Genomic DNA, 25,995 nt, shown 5'->3' on the forward strand with positions numbered 1-25,995 from the left:
TAAAGACTTCAACATAAAACCAGGCACACTGAACCTAATAAAGAGAAAGCAGGAAATAGCCTTGAACACATTAGCGCCCAAGGCAACTTCCTGAACACAACTCTGATAACAGAGGCACTAAGATCAACAATCAATAAATGGGACCTTATGAAACCAAAAAGCTTCTGTAAGGCAAAGGACACCATCAATCAGACAAAGCAGGATTGTGCAGAATAGGAAAATATTTTTAACCAACTACATCTGATGGAGGACTACTATCTAAATACATACATACATACATACATACATACATACATACATACATACATACATATATATGACAATTTTAGGAAACTAGATATCAAAAAAGCAAATAATCGAATTTAAAAATGAGATACAGATCTAACAGATCTAAACAGAAAATTCTCAATAGAGTAATCTCAAAATGGCTAAGAAACACTTAAAGAAATACTCAACAACAACTTTAGCCATCAGGGACATGCAAATCAAAACTACTTTCAAATTTCATTGTACACCTGTCAGAATGCCTAAGTTCTCACGAGTGATAACTAATGCTGAAGAGGACTAGAGCACAGAGACACACTCTTCCACTGCTAGTGGGAGTAAAAACATGTGCAGCCACTCTGAAAACTGATAAGACAGAAAAATGAGAGCCAATCTTCTTCAAGATTCAGCTAAACCACTCTTGATCACACACCCAAAGGAAACTTCATTTTACCACTTGCTCAAACATGTTCATTGTAGCTTTATTCATAATAGCCAGAAACTGGAAACAACCTAGATATTCCTCAACAGAAGAGTGGATGTTAAAAAATGTGACACATTTACACAGTTGAGTATTACTCAAATGTTAAAATGACATCATGAAATTTTCAGGCAAATGTGGAACTAGAAAAAAAATCATTCTGACTGAGGTAAACCAGATCCAGAAAGACAAATACGGTATTCATTCACTTGTAAGTGAATATTACCCATTAAGAAAATGATAATCCACAGCCCATAGACTCAGAGAGGTTAAGTAAAGAGAAGGGGTTATAGTGGGGAATGCATGGATCCCCCTGGGAAGGGGAAATAGAATATATTTTGTGGATGAACTGGGAGCTGATGGAGATGGGGAAGGGAAGGATTGGGTATGTGTGAGGGGATGGGATGGAGGGAGAAAGTGCAAGGACAAATGACTAAATTTGGGGAGTATTTGGGTGGTGGTGTAGAAACTTAGTGCAGTGGAAACTTCCTGGAATCTATAATGGGAACCCTAATGAAGATTCCTAGTAATGGGGAGTACAGAACCTCAACTAGCCTAATCTTACAGCAAGTCTTGGCTTCAAGTGGAGAGACTAGATTGCATCCAATTGAATTATTGGACACAGGGATTCCATGGGGAGGTGGGGGGAACAGGCTTATGCTAAGACAAAGAGTTGCTCTCCTCAAACTGACAGTAGGCCCAGTTGCCAAGGATAATAATAACACAACTCATTGAACATAGAGAAAACAAGCTGGTCTACATAGTGCCTTCACCCCTATCTTCTAGTCTCTAGTGAAGAAAGTTATTCTTCAGGCTACCAAAAGAGAAATGTGAACGCTCACCTAGCCACAAAACCTTTGACATACAATCTGTCCAGCCTGCCATATACACTATCGCAATGGTGGCACAGAACTTTTGGAAGTAACCAACTACTATCTGGTTTTACTTAAGGTACATTGCATGAGAAGGAACCCATATCTGACACTACTTGAGAAACCAAGATCCAGAGACTAGATAATCCAATAATCTAGAGACCTAGGGAAAAAGCACAATTTGTCCAGTAAGTAGTGGTGGTGGTGGTGGTGGTGGTGGTGGTGGTGGTGGTGGTGGTGGTGGTGGTGGTGGTGGTGGTAGTGGTGGTAGTAGTAGTAGTAGTAGTAGTAGTAGTAGTAGTAGTAGTAGTAGTAGTAATTCCGAATAACATTTTGCTACACTCATAGGTCAGTGCTTTATTAAGTCATCATCAGAGAGGTTTCCTCCAGCATTATGCAAATAGATGCAGAAACCCACAGCCAAATGCTATGCAAACAGACACTAAATAGTTGGTCTCTATCAAATCCCCCCTCTCAGATTTCAGGGAATCCTGCAGAAAAGGAGGCAGGAAGTCTTTAAGAGTCAGAGGGAATAGAAGAAACCAGAAGAACATGGCCCTCTGAATCAACTAAGCAAAGCTCATATGAGCTCACAGAGACTGAAGCAGCAAGCACCAGGTCCTCTGCATATAAAGTACAGATATTAGTTTAGTATTTTTATGGGACTCCTCACCATGAGGAAAAATGGGTCTATGACTCTTTCACCTGCTCTTGGGACTTCTTTTCTCCTCTTGGGTTGCCATGTCCAATTTTGATATAAAAAGTTTTTGCTTTACCAATTTAATTTTATTTTGTCGTGTTTGGTTGTTACCTCTTAGAAACACTCACAAAGACTAGATCCTGTGAGTAGGGAGAGTAAATGGCTTGGGTAAAGGGAGTGGAGACTATAATCTAGATATATTGCAGAGTAAAGAATCTATCGTCAATAAAAAAGGAGAGACAGAATGCAAGTAAAGGACACAAGTCATACACACACACACACACACACACACACACACACACATATATATATATATCATATATAGAAATTGTTCTTCTAATTCTGATTCTGTCATGGAATTTTGGTTTTGGCAGTGGATAAATGTATGAAATATTTAATAATGAAGTGTAAAATTTGAAGCTCCACAGCTTTCAATATGAATACCTATTCTAACTTTATAGACATTTGTTTAGTTGTATAGATTCTGGCCTACTTACTTTTGGTGTATGCTGTTTTTATTTATCTTCATTATTTTTATAATAAATTTTATTTGAAAATAAAATTTAATAAGTAAATGCAAAAATATGCATTTTCAAACATCCCTAATAAAGATGATAGAATGACCCTTTGTTACTCTTTACTTATATTTAATTGAAATAATAATGTGGTCAGCAGTGTAACTCTTCTCTCAATTTTCCATATCACAATAACTGGATCTTGTGAGTATATTAACTTAAGTGATAAAAATGGATTTTAAAAAGTGTTAAAAGACACAAAAAAATTCAGTTAGATTGGAATGTTTGATAGATCTAATTTAATACAATGCTATAGTTAGAAGCAATGTACAACATACTTGCAAATTACTCAAAAATTAGCTGTTAAGTGTTAGCCCACACACAATAAAGATAAGTGTGGTGAGATAATATATGTCAATTATCTTGTCAAAGCCATTCTATAGTATATGAGTATGTTACAAGACCCATCATGATACACAATATAAATAGTATTTAATTTATATTTTATTTTATGAAAAGGGTCCTTGGTTGATCATAATAGATTATCCATATAATTATACACTTCAGGCTTTCTCAAAGCACTCAACATTTTGTGGGAACATCAATCATAGGTTTGTCACAGAACAAAAATAAAAACCATGTGACATTCCTAGATTGAAGATGAGAGGAAGGCACAATGGCTGAGTGATTTGAATGACCCATTAATGGTAGAAAACTGAGGAAACCAGATTCTCCCTGTTGCTCTTAGGCTAGTGAGCTCCATCTACATTCAGATCAAACACATCTGTTTCTGATGAAAGTGATGGACATTTCACTTCTATTTATCATGCCTTGCTAAGTAGGAACTGAAATGAATCTTTTTGCTAGGAAAGAATTAGGAAAAACCATTAATTTGTTTGATTTCTTTTCTACACACAAAACTTGCTCTAGAAGATGTTTCGGGACCTCTGCCTCCTTCCAATTGTAGGTTTTTATGTGATGATTCAAAGTCAATAGTGTTCCTCTTTGATTCAGATTGTGGACACTTTCTATATATTCTAGTTAAGAGTTCTTTCTTATTGGAGACATAATAGAACTTTCTGTTTCCAAATTCTTGGAGACTTTATTCAAACAGTGTGTAGAATTTCCCACTCATACCTCTATTAATCTTCAGGATAACCTAGTATTGCTCACTCAAAAAAACACAGTTGGATTTTGGATCATCACATCTGATGGACTAGGTGGCGTACATTTGTTCTAATTTAGATTCATGCACATAGCCTCTGGGACAAAGATTTGGGCTCAAGGACCTACTTGGGAGGTGTTCAAGAAAAATGGGTAAGTAAAACAAGGAAAAAAAGCAAGCTGATAACAGTTTCGCAAATATTGTTATTGCTGAGGACAAGTGACTGCCATACCACTGGCCACTAAATGAACACACGTCAGAATAAAGAAGAAAAGAACAGGCAGGGGTTCTTTGCTCATGACTCCTGTGCTCTTTTGGCACAAATCTGATGCCCTGGATGTGAAATCCTTAGTACACATGGGCCCACATTACAGAGCAGAGGGCATCTATGGTCACATAACCTATCCAGATACAGAGAGAGACAGCTGACACATAATAAACTGTCTTACAAGGACAAACATTTAAGTCAAAGCCTGGTGATGCCAGGGAATCTGTGGTTGTAGCTCTAGTGAGGATGTATTTTGGAGCAAAGCCATGAGGTAGATTTGTATTGCAGATAATCTTTATAATCTCAGTAGCCCACAAAATCTTGAGATATAAAAACCAAATCTATCTTGATCTTGATTAAAAGCTCTAAACCTAAGCAGATTAAAAGCTATAATTTCCACAAGCTAACAGACAAGTTGATGTGGTTACCTTCTTATTTCTCAATCAATTTCAATGACTTCTGGTTCAGTCCACACTTAATAATTGGTCACATAGAGTTTGCATTTTTATGCCACTGTGCCTAAATCTTGGTATTGAGGCAGTTTTTGAAGAGGCTACACTAATGAGAGTTTCTCCAGACTAAATCTTTTAGGTAAATTAAGTTCTATGTAGATTTATGAGTCAACACTGATATGGCATTAATTCTCCATAACTACTTAATGAATTGCAAAATTTTACTGTATTGGAAAGGCAAAATAAAATATTTACTTACTGCTTGGTCAGAAGTGAAAATTTTTTAGTCCTAATAGTCATGGTTATTTCTTTCCTTGGTGGCTAATGCTTGTCAGGTCTATATCAAAAGGGAAGTCATCCATAGTAGGCACACTGTTATCTCTCACCCTAGACCCACATGTTTTGAGTTCATGAACTTTTTTCATTGCATATTATTCCCAGGGCTTTGAGAAGTCACTTAACCTATTGAAATGTTAATTTCCACATCAACTCTATTCAATCAAACAGATAAAAATGAAATGATGGATACGTAATAGATTTGCATTGACTTAATTCTGTACAATGCTAACCATTCATTCTGTTCACTTTACGACAACTCTCATTTAGCTACAGCTTTTTCCAAATGTCCTGAGAACCCTCTGAGCATCTCGTTATTGTCTGCTTGTATTCTGTTGTCTTCCCTTGTGTCTGCTCCATTAACGGAGTGTCTTAGAAGCAGATGTCTGGGCAAAACAAAAAACCATCAGAAAACATAAAATTATCATTGATTAGACTCATTTGTGCTGTTCATTATGCAGGGATATGCTAACTTTTATCTTCAACAACTATCTTAAATAGTGGCTATGAGGGCACTCCTAAATCTTAGTTCTTAGAGAGAGGGAGACTGAGGGTGCTTTGTTGATTTACTGTATCTGAAGACACAGCAAAAATGAAATAAGCAGTAATTATTCAAACTATTATCAAGTTTACTGATTAAAATTCATTTAGTTAATTAAAAACACTAAAATATTGCTAAATATTTATTGTTTTTACTGTTGAACCTAAAGCCTCCATTCATTGGAACAGAACTTCACATTTATTTAGATAGATGATGCAAAGCAATGACCCACCGCTGAACTCTGTACTCCTAGAAGTAATCCAATGCAAAGTACAGGTAAACTAAGGAGATTTCCAGCAGGCAGCAGTACATATGCATTGCAATGTGACAGAAAAGGTTCAAGAGTGAAAATGGGGAAAGGCCCAGTCAGCAAAGTGCTTGCTATATTTAAATGCTGGTTACTTACATACACAGTCAACATTGTTAGAGACAGGGGATCATGTACAATGAGAGACTGTCTCAGAAACTAAGGGACACCAGCAACAGACATATCAAAGTAGACAGGGCAAAGCTCACAGGGCCTTAACCTTGAAAAAGAGCTATGGACTACTAAGGAGCACAGAGGACAGGAGAATTAGACTTCTTCAGGGAAAAGCACAGTAATTGATTTTTCCAATACAAAATGGTCAGCCCTGAATATATATGCATGCACATATACGCATGTGGCAACAATTAGTGAGTAAAGAGGACATGAATTTGAAAGAGAGCAAGGGGAAGTATGTGAGAGGATGTGGGAAAGAAAGAGAATAGAGAAATGATATAACTAGAATCTCAAAGGAAACCAAAAACTCAAGTTGGAAAGAGATTGAAGACACCTAATATTGAACTCTTCTCCACAAGCACCTGCTAACATGTTAACATATATAAACCTGTACATACACCCTCCACATGCAAACATGCAGGTTCAAGACCTTGTAATAGGTCTCACTAAAGGCCTATGTGTGGTTACAAAACTTGATAGATAGGAAGAGAGGGAAACATAAGGTGCTTTTGAGATGAGATGTTTTCTTTACATGTGACTTTTGTCTCCGTGTAGAGAGAAAATGAAGAAAAATATGAAGATGAAGAGAAGCATAAAATGGGAAACATGCAAAAAAGGAGAGGAAGAAAGATCTTCTGCTCTCTAAATTGTTAGTTTGATCTTAAAATCCCCATTCAAATCATAGTTTTAGAAGTTGTGGATAAGGCTTCATGATATTCACACCGTGAGCACATACCAGTTCAAGGTTCAAGATTAGGTCTCCAGCATCAAGATTAAAATATCCTTATCAATTCTATAGAGAAAAATAGAACTCAGTCAAGAATAACATAATGTCTTCACATTATCATTCTGGGTAACATGAGGCTGTCAGTCAGGCCAACAACAATCAGTACTTTCTCCCACATCTTTATCTCTCTGTTGTGCAAAATTTAGAAGGAAATAAGCCAGCAAAGATTTAATGCCCACCACCCACTGTAACAGCCTCAGAAGAAAAAACACAGTCAAAAGTTCATTCTGCTCTGATAACAGGAGTTGGGTCAAATGCAATAAGATTTATGAGTTGGAAACAAATTGGGCTTCATATAGACAGCATTAATTTAATATCATTGTGCTCCAGACTTCGTCTTACTCATCCAGGCATAAGGGAGATGGGGATACTTGCATGAAAATTATAGTCATATCATCATTACCATGACCTCTTCTGGAAGTCACTTTATTCTGGAGATAAATAAGACAATTCAAATAAGGATACAAGGCTCTGGCAACAGATACCATTTTCTATTATTTTAGGGGGTTTTTTTTGTTTGTTTGTTTACTGTCTGTTCATTCATTTGTATCATTGGCCCAATAATTGAACTTTATTTCTAGATACCTGGTATTTAAAAGTCTTGATTCTGTACTAAGACAGGAAAATGGGTAATCTCCTCCCTGTTCATCAAGATTCGTGACTGACACCCCTATACTAAAAGATAGTAAGATAGTAAATTAACAGGAAAATAATATGGCCAATGTATTAAATTATAGATTTATATGACAGTGTCATTCAAGTGGATGATTCAAAGACTCAAGGCGGATTAGTCAGGGTTTTGCTATTCATTTTACACTCAGTTAAGAAAGTCAACAAGACCTATATATTCAGTGTCTTCTTAGTCTCTCTTAGCATCTCTCCTCCCAAGAATGAGACAAGGCACCTGAAAGAGAATCATGTGGTCTACTGCAAGATGGAGTATGTCAGAGAACTTTATAGTGAGCCCCAAAACACCAAACATTTGAAGAAAGATTAATTGCTAAGACTCATCTCAAAAGCAGGAAGTTTGGTTTCATACATTGAGGAGAGGAATCAGATTGTGATGGGATGAGGAGACAGAAATATTAAAAAGTGAAGAGAGGGTCTCAATTTGTAGTGTGGTCTAGCCTGGAAGTCACTATGTATTCCAAACTGCAAAACTGGCCTAGAATTAGCAATTGCCGTGCCTCCAGCTCCCCAATAATGGGATTACAGGAGTGTCCCACCATACCTTAAGAACATTACTTCCAAGGCCTTCCGTTTCAGATATGATTGTCTGATCTCAACAGAGGAAAAGCACAAAGGTAAGCTCAGAAACATCAACTGTAAATGGTTGCTAAAACTCAACACGCCATAGTGCCTTTTGATGGAAAGTAGAAGAAGCAGGCCTCTGGTGATTGTTATATTGAAAGAATAGGGCTAGTGAGTACATCAGAGGTACTTGTGGAGCATGATTTTATGGTCACCATATGCCTCACAACAATAGAGTCAGTTTTACACTTAAGTGTCATTTTCTACTGTGCTGCAGATATAGTGTCTCATTTTCAATGCAGAAAACTAAAATAAAGAAAAGATACCTGGCTCCTTTAAGGTCATATGATTAAAAAAATAATTGAGAAATGGGGTGTTCTAATAGAGATGGTAATAGCTCCTCTAAGGTTATATCATAACACCTAATGCATTCCTGGTAAGAAATAGAATATTCTGTCTCACGGACTTCTGTCTGTCTGTCCTAAATTTTAAATGGCCTGGGACCCTTCCACATTTCATCCTTTTGAATGTTGTATGGTGCATATGTTTCTATGTGGATTATGAATATTGCTATTGTGATTTAATATGTACCATGCCCAGTTATAGGTGTTGACCATTTGCATGTTACTTACACAATTTAGTCACTCCCATGTACACTCAACCATTTTCAGGGACCAATAACCACAAGCTTCTCTCCCACCTCACCTCCAAAACTCTGCACCCACTGAACAATTCACTAGTCCTTTGCCCTGTAGTCCCTAGAAGTCACTTATGAATGTTATTTTCTGGCACAAAGAATATTTTTTTAAAAGTTTAACTTACAAAGAAAATAATTGTAACTATATGCAAAGGGGAGAGGATACAAGAAAAAAAAACTTTGTAAGTAGCTCTTCAGTACTTTGAACTCTGTGAATGTGCTGTGTATATCTTTAAAAGTCACTCCACCTCTCAGCCCGCCTCCTCAGTATTTGTCGCTAATTTTTTTTTTTTTTTGGTTCCCCAGTGTCCTCAGCCTCAAAAGGCAGCTAGCAAGGCAAATTCTCTTTGTAGTTTCAGAACAGGTTTGTTGCCATGGATCCCACAACGCGACTGGAGTAAACTAGTAAAAGGTAACAACTAAAGATCTAGTCAATAGATAGGCTGTGGTTCTTCTTCTGGAAAATCCTGACTGGTAGGATTCCTTTAAAGGCTCTGCCGCAAAGTGCTTTATGTTATTACTTCAGCTGCTTGAAAAGTGAAGTTCCAGGAGACCGCAGAAAGAGAACCTGCCTTGGCCAAAGCACTTCCCACTAATGGCCAACCCGAGGGACAGTGCTGTTACTAATGGGACTCTACGCAATCCCAAGACCCAGCCGGGAAAAAGACAGAGCACTGATTGTGTGAAAAATGGAATCTCGAAAGAAGCCCAGGTAAGAAGCTACCTTTTACATCTTTAACCAGCACAGCCAAAATATTTCTGTGTTTCTCTTTGCAACACTGTTTAAGCCAGTCTTTACTAAAAGTAAAAAGAAAGAAAAAAACAGTTTCTTTCATGAGATGTTTTCTTGGGTTGTCTCTGTGTTTTGACTAATCATTTCTGTGTGGCTGTTATGAAGCTTTGATGTGACAAGGGAATTTCTTCTCCAGATAAGAAATCTGCATACAGAGTCACAAGATCCTAGATTCTTTAAAGTACAGACTTTGTAAACTTTTTTTTTACCCCGAAGCATTCTGGGGACATGATAGTAAAAGATTAAACTCTTTGGCTCATCAAACAACCTTCTATACTCAGGATGCTTCCAAAGTAAAAGGGAAGTGAGGATAAATCTTTCTGAGATTGTAACCCTTCTCCCTGGTGGAGATGAAATGTGTCTCTGGTTGGAAGGATCTTTTGGATGTTTAATAGAGCATTGTCACAGCCCACTACATAATGACAGGCTAAAATCTATCTTTGAAATTTGACCCCCAGTATTCTTTTCTAAAAAACACTTCAGGAAGTATAGCTTATGGTATTCTGCACTCTAAGAGCAAAAAAGCATCTTTAAAACAGAAGTTTTATTTCCATTTCATACTTTTCTCCCTCATTTTCGGAACGAGGCTGAGGTTCAGCAAAATATTTGAGAGGTTGTGCTAGGCAAGACAAATTTAAGAAAGTACTCAAAATAATGTCCCAAACCTCTGAGGTTCTTGAGTAAAACCAATGTCCATGTTGCATATCATGCCCAGACTCTGGTCTAATTCACATGGTGAGCTAATCTGCTTGAGGACAAATGTGAGTAGACAGATGAGCACACTAACTGGGGTGAGTTGGGAAAGCTGTATGCGGAACCCCATGCAACCCTTTCCTTGTTCAATCACTCTAAGGATACAGCTTCTACTGGGGAAAAGTTCAGATTGTGTCAAGCACACAGAACAGACAAGGCTGGCTAGGTATCAAACTTGTAGGTCCAGTTGAGAGGGGAAGAAAATGCATTCTCAAGAGCCTGGCTTATATAGTGAAATGATATGGTCCCCCAAACATAGCCCTCTCTTACCAAAAGACATTAGGAAGCATCTACCGGAATCCTCAGTCTGGAGCAGGATGAAGAGAAAGGGCAGAAGAGAAAGCATAGCACTGAACACCATCCACTCAGATCATTGCTAAAATGCCCCTTATCTCTGACCTACCTGTCTTGCTTGCCACTGTTTACCTTCTAGGTTATTCTGATTCTTGGCTATTTTATTTGAACAGGGATGCCTTCAAACAAGTTTTCTTTATTTATCTTGGTTTCAAAAGTACATTTTAGTGCTTGAAAATGAAAGGGTAAATGGATAGCACAATCATTCCTATGTAAAGTCAGGACCCCAGAGGTACCTAAGTATAAGTGTACAAGACCACCCCATCCTTAGTCATGGAAGCTTCTTCAGGAGCAACTGACAATGTCGCTCCTGTGGCCTTTCTTGACAGCTCTTTCTCACCAGTCATCCCGATCCTGTTTGCTAAGATATATTTAGATGTTTCTAAGTTGAATTTGGCTTCCACTGAGAGCCTCAGTTGTGATTAATATTTTCCTGAAACAATAAGCTCTCCTGAGATCCTGACAGGATGAAGCTAACAAGGGCCTATTTTCTCCCTCCAAAGCATGAAAAAAGTTCTTTAGTATCATGATCCTCAGGCAAAATTTTTAACCCACGGGCCCCTTAACAAGCTAGCCTGGACCAACAAACTTGCCTTTTGGCAAAAACAATCCAAGTATGTGGTGCCTGATATCAGTGGTCTTCCAAATGCTCTGCTGGGACTTCAGTCCTATGGGACAGTGCTCAAATCCTACCAGTTTCAAGAAAGATCCCTTTCCATTTTCTTTTCTGCTTCTTGTGCTCACACCAAAACAGTTCCCTCTTTCATACACAGTTCCTCTGTAAGGTTTCGTTGGCAAAAATCCCCAGCATAGTAAACTAAAGGTAAACACTGTTAGGCAGTTTCTTGGGAATGTCCTTCATTTTCTTCCAGGGTAGCTTGGTGTGAGTTCTGTGGCTCCAGCATATGGGCTCAGAGGCCAAACCTCACAACTGACCAGAAGCCTGAACTATTCCATTTTGGAAATCATCTAGAGTTTCTTTCTGGAGCTTTTCTGATCCTTAATCCTATTCCCCATCTCCCCTTAGTAAAGCCCCAGATGCCCCAGGGATGAACTGAAACAGGCTTTTTATCACTGATTAAGTCCATTTGTTTGAAAGGCATTGGAGGGATCAAAGTGACTGCTACCACTCTCTTAGGAAAACGTGAATAACCACTGAGCTATGTAGACTATGCTTGAGATGTAGTCATAAGCTCATCACACAGGATGATGTTATTAAGCAATGGTAAAAAAAAATTACTCTCTGAGTTTAACGAAGAAGAAAACAAAAGTATCAAATTCAAATCATTTTCCTTGATTTTTCACCTTTGCACTCAAGCAGAAGGAATAGATGAGAGTATGAAAAGATCAGCGATGTTTACAATATTATAACTTTACAGAACATTATAAAAGATACTGAAATTTTCCAATGTAAAATATAAATGAAAGGATGGACTGTAGACCTGGCTCAGTCAATAACAGCACTTGCGTTTCTTTCAGAGGACCAGGGTTCAAGCCTCAGCACCTATATGGTGGCTCACAATCCCTCTTAACTCCATTTCTAGGAGATCTGGCACCATCTTCTGGGCTCCACCAGCACCAGGCTCATATAAAAAATAAATCTTTAAAATATATCATTGAAGTGAGAAATTCCTTTACAGTAGCACGAAAATAAAAGGACATATGAGTAGATTTTAAATTAAAGTAAAAAATAATGTAGAGAAAGTGACACTTCTGAGATGCATAAAATAAAGCTAGAATAAAATGAAATCCATACATTAACGATAAAAACAATAAAATAAAAAGTTTGCAGTTCTGTCTATGGTGGTTTATAAACCACATGTGAGTAGAACATTTCTTAAAGCAGACAAACAATTTAAAATTATGTAGAAAATTAATAAGGAAAAATAAACAGAAAATTGCTCTAAAAAGTAATAATGAGGGAAAATAAGCACTATGTTATATAAGAAATAACTGAAGACTTTTATAATGACAAGCATACCATAAATATTAGAGGTGATTATAAATCCATACATAATAATGGGAAATATAGACTAAAATCGTATTCACATAGAGAAAGTCATCATCACTATAGCATAAAACTCAAGATCCACAAAAGAAGAGGTTTAAAACTTACCTTGATAAAAATAAAACATTTCTTTCTGGATGACAAAAGCAAAATTTAAAAAATAAAACACATAAAATCATGAATGGGCACATTATAGGCCAGAAAAGTGTTTACAGTTCACAGCATAAAATGAAAAAAAAATTCATTTATGAAGACATTTTAGAACCCAGCATCCCAAATGTCTAAATCCAGAGACAACAATGGAAAAATATATGAAAGAATATAGAATGTGAGAGGATGCTAGAGGATGGACCATCACAGAATCACAAAGAAATAAAGACCCACTTTCTCAGTGGTGTCTATGAAGTGCAAAAATCAAGATGGGATGTAGTTTAAAGAACCTAGTTATTTAGATCAGTATGACCCCAATGCTAAAGCTAATAAATAAAATTGTCAGCCACTGCTTGATGTCACAAGCAAGTTTAATATAATGTGCCTCACTTGATTTTCATAATAATATTTCTAAACCCCTATTTATTTCCATTATTTTGTATAGATAAGGAAATTGGGGTGTTAAGAACATAAATAACTTCTCAAGGTTATAAATGCTAGAAAGAAACCCTGCCAGGAGACCATTCCCCTGGGAAGCCTTGGACCATAATTGTAAGCACAGAATCCAAGAATACTCTTCCGTTCTTCCTACTCCACATCACTCTGTAGTTGAAAGTGTTGCAGGTAACCAAAAATAATAATAATTATAATACTCTCCAACATGTATTTATCTCTTTCAAAGCACAGGGCATTCTAAATGGCTTTCATCCACCATCTCATTACATTTTGGCTTGACTTGCTTCAGCAGTTAAGGAAACAGAATGTTTAATTAAGGTCATCAGCTCATAATAATCAAAACAAAGCTTGGGAATTAGGTTTGCCCAATCCCTAATCTCAAGGCTTTGTTCCCTAATTCACACTGTCTCTCTAAACACAAAACAGTATTAAGAATAAGATTTATTGGGGCTGGGGATTTAGCTCAGTGGTAGAGCGCTTACCTAGGAAGCGCAAGGCCCTGGGTTCGGTCCCCAGCTCCGAAAAAAAAAGAACCAAAAAAAAAAAAAAAAGAATAAGATTTATTACCGCCATTACAAAGAGGCCGACAGCACTAGGGCACAATGTTTGTATAGACTATGGGTATTATGGGTCACTTTATCCTTTCTATTTGGTTCTTCATAAAAATGTGAGATCATTTTCGCAAATAACTCCAAACTCACATGTTGGAGCTTTGTATATACAGCACTGCCCAACCACAGAGACACCACAGCAATGAACGATTTGCCTCTGTGGTTCACTTTAAACTTTCTAGGCTAAAGAACATAGTTACCCTTGTAACTTAAGTCATGTCGACTCAGAGATAAGCACATAGGACTCGCCGGAATTAAGTTGCCTGGTACTATAGAATGCCTACCACTTTTAGAAGCTTGCTGCAGGGTACATAGCTTCCATGAATATGTGGCTTGGTGTATGCAACTTTTTCTGAAAAGATTGATATCAGTAAATGATAGGTGACAAAAATAAATGAACAGTGAGTATAAATTATTTATGACATTTCTCATTGAGAGGTAGACTCTCATGCTGTTCCCATTGAACCTAGGTGTGACCTAATGTTTTACATAGATAGTACTAAGTATGGCTAAGCAGCACCCTAGGACTTCTGAGGCTCAGTTCAAGAAGACTTATAGCTTGAACCCAGTCTTAATAGAATAGTTACTCTTGAACCTTAGATGGCATTCTTGGCAGGAACAAAGTAGGTAAGAACCCAAGTAAGAGTCAGAAAGTATGCTGTGTTCTTAGCTCAGATGTATTAACAGCTTGCAAACCATGAAGTAAGCTAGTTTCATGGTGGCTCCACTTTCGTTGGAACCTGTCTGTTTCAATTGATTCTTGGGTCCCATCTGAGCTCTGACAAATGACAGATTTGCAAGTGTTGGTTCTCTTAAGTGTGGTGATGCCTATGACTCAGCAGGAGGAACTGGACATTGGAGTATTCTATTTGTTTAAAATACATAGGGAAGTCATCTTTCATAGACATTTTCCATACTTGCACATACTTCGAGTAGTTTATTTCAATTACCCATTGCTCTCAAGTTTTGGTCATGATTCCTTCCCCTGTAAATAAACATCTAGCCTATTTTGTTCGGTTTTGTCTTGTTTAGAATAAAGGATTGTGTGTTTAAACTAGATATGTATCTAAAATCCAAATACATCAACTCAAGTATATTCCACACAAAATCAAAATTATTTGCATAATTGTTTCATCCTGGGAAGACAATAAATGATTTGTCCATCTCACTGTTTTGGGATGTTGTACTAACATCTGATGCCAGAATAAACAAGCTGAAAGAACTCTCGTGATTATTTCCTAACAAAATGTCATTAGGAAATTCATTTCTTTTTCACTATCTACCAGAGATGTTCAATAGTATCTATTAAACTTAGTTATCAAACGTTTCCCCTCTACTGCTATTGTAGGAGAGTACTCAATAATGTCTGAAATATAGTAAAAGCTTAGTAAATCTAGACATAAATTCTGAATTCCTTCATCCAATGGAAACATCAATCTTCATATTGTTTGGTTTCTTAGTAGTATTTGTCACACATATGTACTCTCCTTTACCATGGTCTAAAGGTGGAATGAGTGATTCCCCAGAAGTCCACAGTTAAAGCTTTGATACTCAGTATTGTGGTACACATGTGATGGAACTTTCAAGAGCAAAGCCTGATGGAGTCATTAGATGACTAGAGCCTGCCCTTGGGAATAGTAAAGGTAGTTCTTTTGGTACCTTGAGTTGGTTCTCATCAGAGGGAGCTACAAGAGTGAATACAATCCCAGAATCATTCTGCCTCTTTTTCTATATGTGATCTCTTGGGTTTTGTCATGAGGTAATAGAGACAAGAGAGCCATTGTCAGGGCCAGCACTCTTTTTTGAAGACTCAGTCTCCAAGACTGTCCAAGAAATTAACCTCTTTTTAAAATACTTAACTTCAGGCCTGCAGTAAGCAATAAAAACCAACTGATACACTTTTTCCTTAAAGCTTTTCTTCCTTTGGTTTTTAGGATGTACTGCTCTTGGTTTTTCTCCTTTATCAATAACTACTATTTTCTAGTTCCAGTTATTTCCTGCTGAGGTCTTTGACCACAAAGAATGGCGACCCAGGAGTCAACACTTTCATCTTTCTTCTTTTCCAATTGCATTGATTCTCATAAGCTGTTTTTCATGATGATCTGACCTTGTCTCCTCACTGCACTAGGTCTTTTACAAACAACTATTATACACACACACACACACACACACACACACACACACGATTCCCTATTTAATCTCTGGCCTTGGATATTCAAAAAGTTCTTAAACATAACTTATGTACAACTGAGTGCCTCTTTCCATTGCATTAACCTACTCTGGTTAAGGTACTTCACTTCTCAGTAAACAACTCCAGTCTTCTTGTGGCTCATACCAAAAACCTAGGCATTAGTACTAAGTTTTCTTCTTCCATTTTATCCTTTTTGCATTTCTTAGGTTTTTTTTTTTGCTTTTTGGTGTGTGTGTGTGTGTGTGTGTGTGTGTGTGTGTGTGTGTGTGTGTGTATACATATGTGTGGGTACAAAAGAGGACATTAGATCCTCTGGAACCTGTGAGCTGCCTGATATGTTGGAAATCAAATTCTTTGCAAGAACAGTAAGCACTTTGACTTCTCTAGGACTAAATTAAAAAAAAAAACTCTGCTGTGTGATATGCAGGATTCATGTAACTATCAAAGTTTTACACTCTGCTCTTATGCATGCCATTGCACTTACAAACTTCCAAGAACATGATGACTAATAACTGTCTTCTTCAATTGGAAGTGGTAGCCCACACCTATATCCCAGCACAAAAGAGAGAGATATGAGAGTCAAAAGGTCAAGGCCAGCCAAGCCTATAGGCTGAGAATCTATCAGAGAAAGGAAAAGACTTGAGAAAAGGAGAAAAGGAGAGAGGAAGAGGGGAGGGAAGGTGGGAGGGAGGGACAGAATATACCATCTTTGTAAAAATCACTAGGCACAAGTTCAGTCTTGACAGCCAGGTACCAGAAACTTTTGGATGACATGCAGACACTACTTTGTCTTGTATTCCAAGCCCAGTACGTTCAAGCTTTTAAAAGTAGGACGTTTTCAAGAAAATAAAGATAGAAATAAAATGTAATTCATGATGTCAGTATGATTCTTACTGCTTCTTAGAAGAAGAAAAAATGCCTAGATTAGAAAAGAAGCTGGCTAATCCCTCAGACACGTGAGCTTGTCAGCAGATGCTAATAAGTTCTGCATTCCTCAGAATCTGACATCTACAAAAAGTCAGTTTAATCTATTTTCCCATCAATGACTCCATACACAAAATAATTTTATAAAAATTTAACTAATAAACTTTGACATTGCTTTACAGTTAAGAACTTTACAAATAATAATTTGTTCCATCCTCAAATAACCACATAGGCTTAAGATGTTTGTTGTGCCCATTTTCTAGATGAAGAAATAGAATATTAGCAAAGTTTTGTGACTAAACATCTAGTGATATATACAGATTTGTCCTTTTGTCTAATTTTGTCACCAGACAAAAAGTCATTTATTATAGCATTTTATTATAAACACTTGCAAACTTACAGAATTTTTTTAAAATTCTACAAAAAAATGACTCAGGTATTTATCACTTATATTCTATAGCTGGTATTTTGCTACATTCCGTTCTATATCTATTCATTATCTCTCCTTCTACTTATCCATCAAACCACATATTTTATGTATTTTAAAAAAGTTGCAGAGCAATTATACTATGTTCCTAAACCACTCAGCATTTATGCCACTAACGAGACTTCAATACTGGCCCATAGTTCTTTTTATTTGAGGTAAAATTTACAAATATATAATGTATGTCTTTCAGTGAGTTTTGACCCAGACTGTCTTCTGATTAATTTTACTAGATAGATTTTTCTAAGAACATTTGATTGGAGGTTTTTAACTTCTTTGGTATCTTCTGCCCCTGAGATTCTCTCTTCGATCGCCTGCATTTTTTTGGTGAGGCTTGCATCTGTAACTCCGGAACTCTTTCCTAGGTTCTCTATCTCCAGTGTTGTCTCCCTCTACGATTTTGTTATTGTTTCTATTTCCATTTTTATATCCTAGATGGTTTTGTTCTATTCCTTCACCTGTTTGGTTGTGTTTTCCTATAACTCTTCAAGGGATTTTTGTGTTTTCTCTTTAAGGGCTTCTACTTGTTTACCTGTGCTGTTCTGTATTTCTTTAAGGGAGTTATTTATGTCCTTCTTAAAGTCCTCCATCATCATGATTAGATGTTATTTTAAATCCAAATCTTGCTTTTTCTGATGTGTTGGACTATCCAGAACTTGCTAAGGTGGGAGAACTAGGTTCTGATGATACCAAGTAGTCTTGGTTTCTGTTGCTTAGGTTCTTACACTTGTTGCTCATCATCTGATGTTAGTTGGTCTTGCTGTCTCTGACTAGAGCCTGTCCCTCCTGCGGGCCTGTGAACCTGTGAGTCTGTGAAGAATGAGAGCACCCCTGAGAGACCAGCTCTCTCCAGGCAGGATTTCAGTCTGTAAACTTGAAGGACAGCCTTAGCTCTGGGCAAAGATAGAGACAAACATCCTGTCCCAGGCTGCTCAGCAGTTCCTGTTCCCTGTGCTTTACTGGTGGATTCCTCTCTGGACAATTGGTAGAGCAAAAGTGGGGTCTTGCCTGTGGGATTAGAGTGAAAGCACTCCTAAGAGACCAGCTATCTCTGGGCAGGTTTTGGGGCTTTCAACTTCTTCTTTTTTTTTTTATTAACTTGAGTATTTCTTATATACATTTCAAGTGTTATTCCCTTTCCCGGTTTCAGGGCAAACATCCCCCTCCCCCCTCCCCTTCCTGATGGGTGTTCCCCTCCCAACCCTCCCCCCATTGCCGCCCTCCCCCCATAGTCTAGTTCACTGGGGGTTCAGTCTTAGCAGGACCCAGGGCTTCCCCTTCCACTGGTGCTCTTACTAGGATATTCATTGCTACCTATGGGGTCAGAGTCCAGGGTCAGTCCATGTATAGTCTTTAGGTAGTGGCTTAGTCCCTGGAAGCTCTGGTTGCTTGGCATTGTTGTACTTTTGGGGTCTCGAGCCCCTTCAAGCTCTTCCAGTTCTTTCTCTGATTCCTTCAACGGGGGACCTATTCTCAGTTCAGTGGTTTGCTGCTGGCATTCGCCTCTGTATTTGCTGTATTCTGGCTGTGTCTCTCAGGAGCGATCTACATCCGGCTCCTGTCGGTCTGCACTTCTTTGCTTCATCCATCTTGTCTAATTGGGTGGCTGTATATGTATGGGCCACATGTGGGGCAGGCTCTGAATGGGTGTTCCTTCAGTCTCTGTTTTAATCTTTGCCTCTCCCTTCCCTGCCAAGGGTATTCTTTTTCCTCATTTAAAGAAGGAGTGAAGCATTCACATTTTGATCATCCGTCTTGAGTATCGTTTGTTCTAGGGATCTAGGGTAATTCAAGCATTTGGGCTAATAGCCACTTATCAATGAGTGCATACCATGTATGTCTTTCTGTGATTGGGTTAGCTCACTCAGGATGATGTTTTCCAGTTCCAACCATTTGCCTACGAATTTCATAAACTCGTTGTTTTTGATAGCTGAGTAATATTCCATTGTGTAGATGTACCACATTTTCTGTATCCATTCCTCTGTTGAAGGGCATCTGGGTTCTTTCCAGCTTCTGGCTATTATAAATAAGGCTGCGATGAACATAGTGGAGCACGTGTCTCTTTTATATGTTGAGGAATCTTTTGGGTATATGCCCAAGAGAGGTATAGCTGGATCCTCAGGCAGTTCAATGTCCAATTTTCTGAGGAACCTCCAGACTGATTTCCAGAATGGTTTTACCAGTCTGCAATCCCACCAACAATGGAGGAGTGTTCCTCTTTCTCCGCATCCTCGCCAGCATCTGCTGTCACCTGAGTTTTTGATCTTAGCCATTCTCACTGGTGTAAGGTGAAATCTCAGGGTTGTTTTGATTTGCATTTCCCTTATGACTAAAGATGTTGAACATTTCTTTAGGTGTTTCTCAGCCATTCGGCATTCCTCAGCTGTGAATTCTTTGTTTAGCTCTGAACCCCATTTTTAATAGGGTTATTTGTTTCCCTGCGGTCTAACTTCTTGAGTTCTTTGTATATTTTGGATATAAGGCCTCTATCTGTTGTAGGATTGGTAAAGATCTTTTCCCAATCTGTTGGTTGCCGTTTTGTCCTAACCACAGTGTCCTTTGCCTTACAGAAGCTTTGCAGTTTTATGAGATCCCATTTGTCGATTCTTGATCTTAGAGCATAAGCCATTGGTGTTTTGTTCAGGAAATTTTTTCCAGTGCCCATGTGTTCTAGATGCTTCCCTAGTTTTTCTTCTATTAGTCTGAGTGTATCTGGTTTGATGTGGAGGTCCTTGATCCACTTGGACTTAAGCTTTGTACAGGGTGATAAGCATGGATCGATCTGCATTCTTCTACATGTTGCCCTCCAGTTGAACCAGCACCATTTGCTGAAAATGCTATCTTTTTTCCATTGGATGGTTTTGGCTCCTTTGTCAAAAATCAAGTGACCATAGGTGTGTGGGTTCATTTCTGGGTCTTCAATTCTGTTCCATTGGTCTATCTGTCTGTCTCTGTACCAATACCATGCAGTTTTTATCACTATTGCTCTGTAATACTGCTTGAGTTCAGGGATAGTGATTCCCCCTGAAGTCCTTTTATTGTTGAGGATAGTTTTAGCTATCCTGGGTTTTTTGTTATTCCAGATGAATTTGCAAATTGTTCTGTCTAACTCTTTGAAGAATTGGATTGGTATTTTGATGGGGATTGCATTGAATCTGTAGATTGCTTTTGGTAAAATGGCCATTTTTACTATATTAATCCTGCCAATCCATGAGCATGGGAGATCTTTCCATCTTCTGAGGTCTTCTTCAATTTCTTTCCTCAGTGTCTTGAAGTTCTTATTGTACAGATCTTTTACTTGCTTGGTTAAAGTCACACCAAGGTACTTTATATTACTTGGGTCTATTATGAAGGGTGTCGTTTCACTAATTTCTTTCTCGGCTTGTTTCTCTTTTGTATAGAGGAAGGCAACTGATTTATTTGAGTTAATTTTATACCCAGCCACTTTGCTGAAGTTGTTTATCAGCTTTAGTAGTTCTCTGGTGGAACTTTTGGGATCACTTAAATATACTATCATGTCATCTGCAAATAGTGATATTTTGACCTCTTCTTTTCCGATCTGTATCCCCTTGATCTCCTTTTGTTGTCTGATTGCTCTGGCTAGAACTTCAAGAACTATATTGAATAAGTAGGGAGAGAGTGGGCAGCCTTGTCTAGTCCCGGATTTTAGTGGGATTGCTTCAAGTTTCTCTCCATTTAGTTTAATGTTAGCAACTGGTTTGCTGTATATGGCTTTTACTATGTTTAGGTATGGGCCTTGAATTCCTATTCTTTCCAGGACTTTTATCATGAAGGGGTGTTGAATTTTGTCAAATGCTTTCTCAGCATCTAATGAAATGATCATGTGGTTCTGTTATTTCAGCTTGTTTATATAATGGATAGCGTTGATGGTTTTCCGTATATTAAACCATCCCTGCATGCCTGGGATGAAGCCTACTTGATCATGGTGGATGATGTTTTGATGTGCTCTTGAATTCGGTTTGCCAGAATTTTATTGAGTATTTTTGCGTTGATATTCATAAGGGAAATTGGTCTGAAGTTCTCTTTCTTTGTTGTGTCTTTGTGTGGCTTAGGTATAAGAGTAATTGTGGCTTCGTAGAAGGAATTCGGTAGTGCTCCATCTGTTTCAATTTTGTGGAATAGTTTGGATAATATTGGTATGAGGTCTTCTATGAAGGTTTGATAGAATTCTGCACTAAACCCGTCTGGACCTGGGCTCTTTTTGGTTGGGAGACCTTTAATGACTGCTTCTATTTCCTTAGGAGTTATGGGGTTGTTTAACTGGTTTATCTGTTCCTGATTTAACTTCGATACCTGGTATCTGTCTAGGAAATTGTCCATTTCCTGAAGATTTTCAAGTTTTGTTGAATATAGGTTTTTATAGTAAGATCTGATGATTTTTTGAATTTCCTCTGAATCTGTAGTTATGTCTCCCTTTTCATTTCTGATTTTGTTAATTTGGACGCACTCTCTGTGTCCTCTCGTTAGTCTGGCTAAGGGTTTATCTATCTCGTTGATTTTCTCAAAGAACCAACTTTTGGTTCTGTTGATTCTTTCTATGGTCCTTTTTGTTTCTACTTGGTTGATTTCAGCTCTGAGTTTGATTATTTCCTGCCTTCTACTCCTCCTGGGTGTATTTGCTTCTTTTTGTTCTAGAGCTTTTAGGTGTGCTGTCAAGCTGCTGACATATGCTCTTTCCTGTTTCTTTCTGCAGGCACTCAGCGCTATGAGTTTTCCTCTTAGCACAGCTTTCATTGTGTCCCATAAGTTTGGGTATGTTGTATCTTCATTTTCATTAAATTCTAAAAAGTTTTTAATTTCTTTCTTTATTTCTTCCTTGACCAGGTTATCATTGAGTAGAGCATTGTTCAATTTCCACGTATATGTGGGCATTCTTCCCTTATTGTTATTGAAGACCAGTTTTAGGCCGTGGTGGTCCGATAGCACGCATGGGATTATTTCTATCTTTCTGTACCTGTTGAGGCCCGTTTTTTGACCAATTATATGGTCAATTTTGGAGAAAGTACCATGAGGAGCTGAGAAGAAGGTATATCCTTTTGCTTTAGGATAGAATGTTCTATAAATATCCGTTAAGTCCATTTGGCTCATGACTTCTCTTAGTCTGTCAACATCACTGTTTAATTTCTGTTTCCATGATCTGTCCATTGATGAGAGTGGGGTGTTGAAATCTCCCACTATTATTGTGTGAGGTGCAATGTGTGTTTTGAGCTTTAGTAAGGTTTCTTTTACGTATGTAGGTGCCCTTGTATTTGGGGCATAGATATTTAGGATTGAGAGTTCATCTTGGTGGATTTTTCCTTTGATGAATATGAAGTGCCCTTCCTTATCTTTTTTGATGACTTTTAGTTGGAAATTGATTTTATTTGATATTAGAATGGCTACTCCAGCTTGCTTCTTCTGACCATTTGCTTGGAAAGTTGTTTTCCAGCCTTTCACTCTGAGGTAGTATCTGTCTTTGTCTCTGAGGTGTGTTTCCTGTAGGCAGCAGAATGCAGGGTTCTCGTTGCATATCCAGTTTGTTAATCTATGTCTTTTTATTGGGGAGTTGAGGCCATTGATATTGAGAGATATTAAGGAATAGTGATTATTGCTTCCCGTTATATTCATATTTGGATGTGAGGTTATGTTTGTGTGCTTTCATTCTCTTTGTTTTGTTGCCAAGACGATTAGTTTCTTGCTTCTTCTAGGGTATAGCTTGCCTCCTTATGTTGGGCTTTACCATTTATTATCCTTTGTAGTGCTGGATTTGTGGAAAGATATTGTGTAAATTTGGTTTTGTCATGGAATGTCTTGGTTTCTCCATCAATGTTAATTGAGAGTTTTGCTGGATACAGTAACCTGGGCTGGCAGTTGTGTTCTCTTAGGGTCTGTATGACATCAGTCCAGGATCTTCTGGCCTTCATAGTTTCTGGCGAGAAGTCTGGTGTGATTCTGATAGGTCTCCCTTTATATGTTACTTGACCTTTTTCCCTTACTGCTTTTAATATTCTTTCTTTATTTTGTGCGTTTGGTGTTTTGACAATTATGTGACAGGAGGTGTTTCTTTTCTGGTCCAATCTATTTGGAGTTCTGTAGGCTTCTTGTATGTCTATGGGTATCTCTTTTTTTAGGTTAGGGAAGTTTTCTTCTATGATTTTGTTGAAGATATTTACTGGTCCTTTGAGCTGGGAGTCTTCACTCTCTTCTATACCTATTATCCTTAGGTTTGATCTTCTCATTGAGTCCTGGATTTCCTGTATGTTTCGGACCAGTAGCTTTTTCCGCTTTACATTATCTTTGACAGTTGAGTCAATGATTTCTATGGAATCTTCTGCTCCTGAGATTCTCTCTTCCATCTCTTGTATTCTGTTGGTGAAGCTTGTATCTACAGCTCCTTGTCTCTTCTTTTGGTTTTCTATATCCAGGGTTGTTTCCATGTGTTCTTTCTTGATTGCTTCTATTTCCATTTTTAATTCCTTCAACTGTTTGATTGTGTTTTCCTGGAATTCTTTCAGGGATTTTTGTGTCTCCTCTCTATGGGCTTCTACTTGTTTATTTATGTTTTCCTGGAATTCTTTCAGGGATTTTTGTGTCTCCTCTCTATGGGCTTCTACTTGTTTATTTATGTTTTCCTGGAATTCTTTCAGGGATTTTTGCGATTCTTTCAGGCATTTTTGCGATTCCTCTCTGTAGGCTTCTACTTGTTCTCTAAGGGAGTTCTTCACGTCTTTCTTGAAGTCCTCCAGCATCATGATCAAAAATGATTTTGGAACTAGATCTTGCTTTTCTGGTGTGTTTGGATATTCCATGTTTGTTTTGATGGGAGAATTGGGCTCCGATGGTGCCATGTAGTCTTGGTTTCTGTTGCTTGGGTTCCTGCGCTTGCCTCTCGCCATCAGATTATCTCTAGTGTTACTTTGTTCTGCTATTTCTGACAGTGGCTAGACTGTCCTATAAGCCTGTGTGTCAGGAGTGCTGTAGACCTGTTTTCCTCTCTTTCAGTCAGTTATGGGGACAGAGTGTTCTGCTTTCGGGCGTGTAGTTTTTCCTCTCTACAGGTCTTCAGCTGTTCCTGTGGGCCTGTGTCTTGAGTTCACCAGGCAGCTTTCTTGCAGCAGAAAAGTTGGTCTTACCTGTGGTCCCGAGGCTCAAGTTCGCTCGTGGGGTGCTGCCCACGGGCTCTCTGCAGCGGCAGCAACCAGGAAGACTTGTGCTGCCGTTTCCGGGAGCTTCAGTGCACCAGGGTTCCAGATGGTCTTTGGCTTTTTCCTCTGGTGTCCGAGATGTGTGTGCAGAGAGCAGTCTCTTCTGGTTTCCCAGGCTTGTCTGCCTCTCTGAAGGTTCAGCTCTCCCTCCCACGGGATTTGGGTGCAGAGAACTGTTTATCCAGTCTGTTTCCTTCAGGTTCTGGTGGTCTCTCAGGCACAGGGGTCCTGCCGCTCCTGGGCCCTCCCCCACGGGAGCCCAGAGGCCTTATACAGTTTCCTCTTGGGCCAGGGATGTGGGCAGGGGTGAGCAGTGTTGGTGGTCTCTTCTGCTCTGCAGCCTCAGGAGTGCCCACCTGACCAGGCGGTTGGGTCTCTCTCTCACAGGGTCTGGGGGCAGAGAGCTGCTGCGGGCCGGGATCCGCGGGTCGGCTTTCAACTTCTTAACATGGGAACCAATCTGTAACATGAGAACCAATATACCAATATATAGATTTTCATCTGGTTGGGTAAAGGAGGGGCTCACCTGTTGATTTTCAACTAGTGAAATGTTGATTTTGTAGATCCACAATCCCAGTAGGATCAACAGCTACTTTTATTGTTGTTTTTAGAACATACCAGCTAGTGAAAGGTATTCTGAAATTAGAAATCCTCACAACTCCATCCATATTTTATCCTCTAAAACGGAGGAAGAGCCATGCAACCAGGCTGCCACTGCCTTTCAATTCCACCTGAGTCCTGGTCTCTTGATATTCAATGGAAGCTCCTTCCTGGGAAGTCCCAGGAATTTTCTCTTTTAAAACAAACAAATAAACAAACAAAAACCGCTCAGTTTCACAACTGATCTCATAAAACTAGAAGGGGCAGCATGAAAGAGTAAAGAGAGATCCTAAGATAGGAGAAAGAGTTATCAAACACAGGAGATACTTCTAAGAAAGGGGAAGGGAGCTCCAAGGAAGGGAACAGGGTAGAACAGAGAAGGGACACAAAGAAGAATAAACGATTGTAATATGTATATATGAAAATGCTGTAGCAAAATTCATTATTTTGTATAACCACGTTTAAAAAACATTAAAAATCAATATCATAAAATTGTATCCATCAGAAGTAAATACATTTCTTTTTCCTTCTTAAAATAAAAACTACACATAAAGCCTTCCACTTCTGCCTTAAAATATCAGATAAGAGAAATTAATTACAATTTGAGTTAAGGATTATTAGAGGCATAAATGTTTACTTTTAAAGTAAACTTCTAC

At 38.3% G+C, this 25,995-nt stretch overlaps 1 protein-coding gene and 1 long non-coding RNA gene across 2 annotated transcripts in view; one reads left to right on the forward strand and one right to left on the reverse strand.

The window, feature by feature from the left end:
* The window catches only part of LOC120101715 (uncharacterized), a 120,750-nt gene that overhangs the window by 21,711 nt on the left and 73,044 nt on the right, over window positions 1–25,995 (reverse strand). The window lies entirely within an intron of this gene.
* The window catches only part of Sptlc3 (serine palmitoyltransferase, long chain base subunit 3), a 130,127-nt gene continuing 113,251 nt past the window's right edge, over window positions 9,120–25,995 (forward strand). The window contains exon 1 of the mRNA NM_001106517.1: window positions 9,120–9,522. Within this exon, the coding sequence (NP_001099987.1) occupies window positions 9,406–9,522 (117 nt within the window). The 5' untranslated portion in view covers window positions 9,120–9,405. The remainder of the gene's footprint in view (window positions 9,523–25,995) is intronic.

Source organism: Rattus norvegicus, chromosome 3 (genome assembly GCF_036323735.1).
Source record: "Rattus norvegicus strain BN/NHsdMcwi chromosome 3, GRCr8, whole genome shotgun sequence".
Lineage (NCBI taxonomy): Eukaryota > Metazoa > Chordata > Mammalia > Rodentia > Muridae > Rattus > Rattus norvegicus.